At 40.6% G+C, this 4,189-nt stretch overlaps 1 protein-coding gene across 2 annotated transcripts; it reads left to right on the forward strand.

Moving 5' to 3' along the window:
• Positions 1-689: 689 nt before the first annotated feature.
• Positions 690-3,782, forward strand: LOC121623411 (mucin-5AC-like). 2 transcript variants are annotated; one of them, XM_041960684.1, is made up of 3 exons: positions 690-815; positions 1,088-1,164; positions 1,891-3,782. In XM_041960684.1, exons 2-3 carry the CDS (start codon positions 1,105-1,107, stop codon positions 2,305-2,307), a joined length of 477 nt encoding a protein of 158 aa, XP_041816618.1. In that variant the 5' UTR covers positions 690-815; positions 1,088-1,104; the 3' UTR covers positions 2,308-3,782. The 2 variants fall into 2 exon arrangements, with proteins under 2 accessions (XP_041816618.1, XP_041816619.1); XM_041960685.1 differs by having other exon boundaries at positions 730-815; positions 1,092-1,164.
• Positions 3,783-4,189: the final 407 nt, after the last annotated feature.

Genomic DNA, 4,189 nt, shown 5'->3' on the forward strand with positions numbered 1-4,189 from the left:
ATCTACAACACAATAAAGTGAAGTGCGAAAAGGTGAAGGGGTCTGAATCATTTCTGAAGCCACAAACACACACTTTCACACACACACAACAAAAATACAACATGCAGAATGGCCTCAGACTCCTTATACACATTGCTGCAACCCAGTTGTGGCCCTATTTCACAACACAGTCTACAACAATGGGTCTCTGAGTCAATTCTTCTGTCCTTTCTTTTACATACGTATATGCAGATGACACTCTCATTATAACAACATACACCACAAACTATTACGAGCTGAATCAACACCTCTCAGACATAATGAGGTACACAAAGGTAGTACTTGTTGAATAGTATGTTTTATTGGGTCGTACTTAAGTTGTTTCTGCTATTTTGTCCACCCCTTATGCACCCGATAGGAATTCCATTTTTAAAAGTACATTGAACAGTAAAATACCAATGCATTTGCAAAATGCAATATATATATATATATATATAACAAAATAAATAGCTAGGTCACAGATCACAGATTCAGCATCCTGTAAGTGCTTCCCATCCTGCCCCTCCTATCCAGTCTAGCCTCAGGCAACCCAGTCTTTCCCAATCGCCACCTCCTGCCTGCCAACCACCAGCACCCCGTCACAGCCCTGGCCAGCCCAGCCCAGCCCAGCCTCTGTGCATGCAGTATATGAGCTGCAGCCAGTCTTCCATGGAGGTCAGACGTCCTTCTGCACTGAAACAGAGCGATCACTGCTGTACAGAATCCCATCGACTTTATCAGGATTTAAGAAAAGTTAGAAAAGAACTAAAGAACAGATCTGGTGCTACAAAGAACAGGTATATCTTTAATTTATTTTAATTTTTCATTTAATTAGGTTATGTAGTTATTATGTTTTATGCCTTATGATGCCTAATGGCTAATGAGCAGCCATCGACTATCTGAATACATATATCTTCAGAAAACAGGTATTTTTATCTAAATTACAGAAGTGTTTAATGTCAATTCTGCAGTGTAAGTCTGATTCTTACTGCCAGCCGCTGACAGTGTCTTGTTTTTGGCGTGGTGTGTAAGTGACTGTGTTTTTGTTTGTGGCTTCCCTCCTTCACAGACAGGAACCAATCAGAGATGGAGCTTCTGACAACCACCCTCGTCATCGTCCTCCTTACAACAGCCTCCGCTAAGCCGGTAAGCTAACCACAAAGTCGCACAAGAATCTTCCCTCATCCTCCTCCCTCAGTGCTCTCTCACTCTCGCTGACTGCGCCTCCGTCTTCCTGCCGTCGAGTTGCGTTGCAGTCACTCTGTGCTGCAGGCAAACTGCCGTGTTTTTTCACCATGAATATATCACAGAATCTTTTTGAGCTATTCTGGTCCAAATCCTGTCTACATGGTTTTGTACACACTGAGGCAATTTGCTGTGATTTTGCTAAACTTCCTTGTGCTTTACATTTGTTAATTGCACACTGGCTTTGCTCTTTTGATTTTAATGATCAAAAGACTTTTACTCACATGCGACATTAAAGACAAACTGTTTTATCCCATCACTGGTAAGCCTCTAAAAATTGCTCTTAGTATCACCACATATGTCAACCAGCACATTCCTGTCATGGGATATAACATTGTAATGAGGGCACAAGGTAGCTGAGACTTTTGGTTTTGCTGTTTATTTCTACATATTCCATTGAGTTTTGTTTATTGTGACCGTCTGTATTAGTTTGCAGTCATCGTAAAAATATGTAGAAGTCTGTTTTGCCGAAACTCTCAGGTCATTCGCCTGGATAGGCCCTATCCATTCTGCAACTTTTGAAAGTCAAACTGAAATTAAAGCTGATGTGTCAGTATGTATGTATGTATGTGTCCTTGGTGTGATGCTTTCTTGCACTGCCTTAAACTTCCCTTAATTCATCCACAGATTGGTTTGCCTCTGCACTACGATGCTGACATCACTGACGATGACTTGATGCAGGGATGCCTGGACAGCAATGACTGGTGGTCTTGGTGGTGCACTGAAGCCTCCAGGTACCAAGACTCTTCTTCAGAGTCGGACGAGTCCGAGGAGTCATGGGAAACTAGTGACTCTTCAGAAAGTCAATCTTCAGAGGAGTCCTCTGAGGAAGTTCAGACCACACCAGTCATGACCACCACTGCCATGACAACCAGCAGTACAGGAGACGGGTGTACGCCCACCCCTGAACCAGGCACAGTGAGCACGGATGAGCCAGCTGCGACTGTAACACCCCCGGCAGCAACAATGACCACATCCCTCGGCTGTGTGACCGAGGAGATTCCAACTGCTGCACCAATCACGGAAAACAGAGGAGACAACTAAGCAACTGTGGTTCCTGTTAACGGACTGCAAACAATAACCAACCACAATAACTACGTTTCCACCAGTAACATATTATGGCTCCAAGAAAGCAGAGTTTGGGCACGGGCTTGATTCAAATCGCAGGTCCCAGAGTTCCAGTAACTCCAGTATCTGACAAAGATGCCATCAGGAAGTCTTTGTCAGTTACTGGCTCCACAGATTTAGTCTCAACCCAACCAAAAGAGCAGCTCCACCCCAACCCCAACCCCAGAAAACATCTCCACAACTTCAAAACTTGTTTTGCAGACAACTGACCCAAAGAGAAATGTGCAGATGTGTACAGATGATATGTATGAATTATCCAACTTAACCAACTTCCAGGAAGGTACAATACTTCTTGTGTTAGCTTTCAACAACAGCTCTTATTTTCTTATGTGTTTATGTCACATTTTACTCTTCTATTGAGACTAATATCTTCCTAAGATTAGAATTAGGGACATTCAAGGTGATAAAACTCTTATTTAAAACTGTCTCACAGCTGATTCACAGGTTCAAAGTCTGATGCCACTACTGTTTATTTGGAAGTTGGACTTTCAGTAGCCAATATGTCCTCTCATACACAGTTCATTATTAATTATTGCTGTGTTTTACAATAAACATTGTTACATTAAAAAAACATTAACTTGTTTTAAATGTACAGATGTATGTATTATTGATATTACACTGATTGTTTGTTTATTTTGTTTCTGACATGAAGACCTGCAGTGTTATAGCCATGAAACGGCTACAGAGTAACTTTCATAGAGAGCAGACCACTTAGATATGTTGATATATCGTGAACCAATCTGTGGTTCTGTCATGTTTACCTTTAAGTATTAACTGGTCAGGAAAGCGCAGGTAGGATACTTTGGTGGATTTCTTTCAGTGTGCCAAAATAGTCAATGTGAAAAATCCTGAAATACTGTTGAAAGTATTTCAGGGTCACTTTTAAGTCTCAGTCATAGCAGACCCTCTGAATGCACTAAACATTAAAAGTAAACCCAAATCAAGATGTTTCAGATATCCATTCTCGTATTGCAAAGTTTGTTTAAACAAGTAGATAGGAGATGATTGCTACTACATGTGTGTTGTACTTAAATAGACCAAATAAAGTCAACCTTGTGCATAAAGCATCCAGAGTATGTGACCCACAGCACTTATAGACTGTGGAGGGTGTGTCCTGTTTGTCTTGTTAGCTCTTGTCTGTTGTCTGTACATGATGAACAAGACTGAGTTATTGCCACAGCGGTTTGCTTTAATTATGGGCTGTGAATTCATCTTTTCCCAAATTAAATGCAGCTTAGGGCTGAAGACAATACTTTAATGTTGTCACTTTGCTTCTGCTTAAACATGTGTTGTACTTCATTTTGTTGCATATAATGTGCATGATTAAATGTAATGTATATAACTACTATTTTTTTTCTAATGACATTAAAATGGTCATATATGTAAAATCATTAACTTTCCTACATAGACTGAGGTAGTCAGAATTTAATATGTGGTCCTCACAGTGTTACAAAATGACATTTAAAAGGTTAAACAGCATCATTTACTGGGACTACATCATACCAATGAAAAATCCCTATGAAAACAGGATGAGAGACAAATGTCTCAAAGCCTGTCCACATGCAACCAACACTCTCTGTCAGAAGGAGTAAGAAAATGTGTTGATGAAATTTGAGTAAAGTGATCCTTTAAGGTCACAGAATGACTTTTTCGCCACTGTGAGCAGGAAAATCATGTGAGAGACACATTGTCCAACACCACTCCACATCATATATGCCTTAGGCTATGTCCTGCTTGATGTCCTTAAAGGTATACAATGCAGGAATTGTCAGTTGCTCTTATTGGCTGGGGGCTACAC

This window comes from Chelmon rostratus, chromosome 19, assembly GCF_017976325.1.
Source record: "Chelmon rostratus isolate fCheRos1 chromosome 19, fCheRos1.pri, whole genome shotgun sequence".
Lineage (NCBI taxonomy): Eukaryota > Metazoa > Chordata > Actinopteri > Chaetodontiformes > Chaetodontidae > Chelmon > Chelmon rostratus.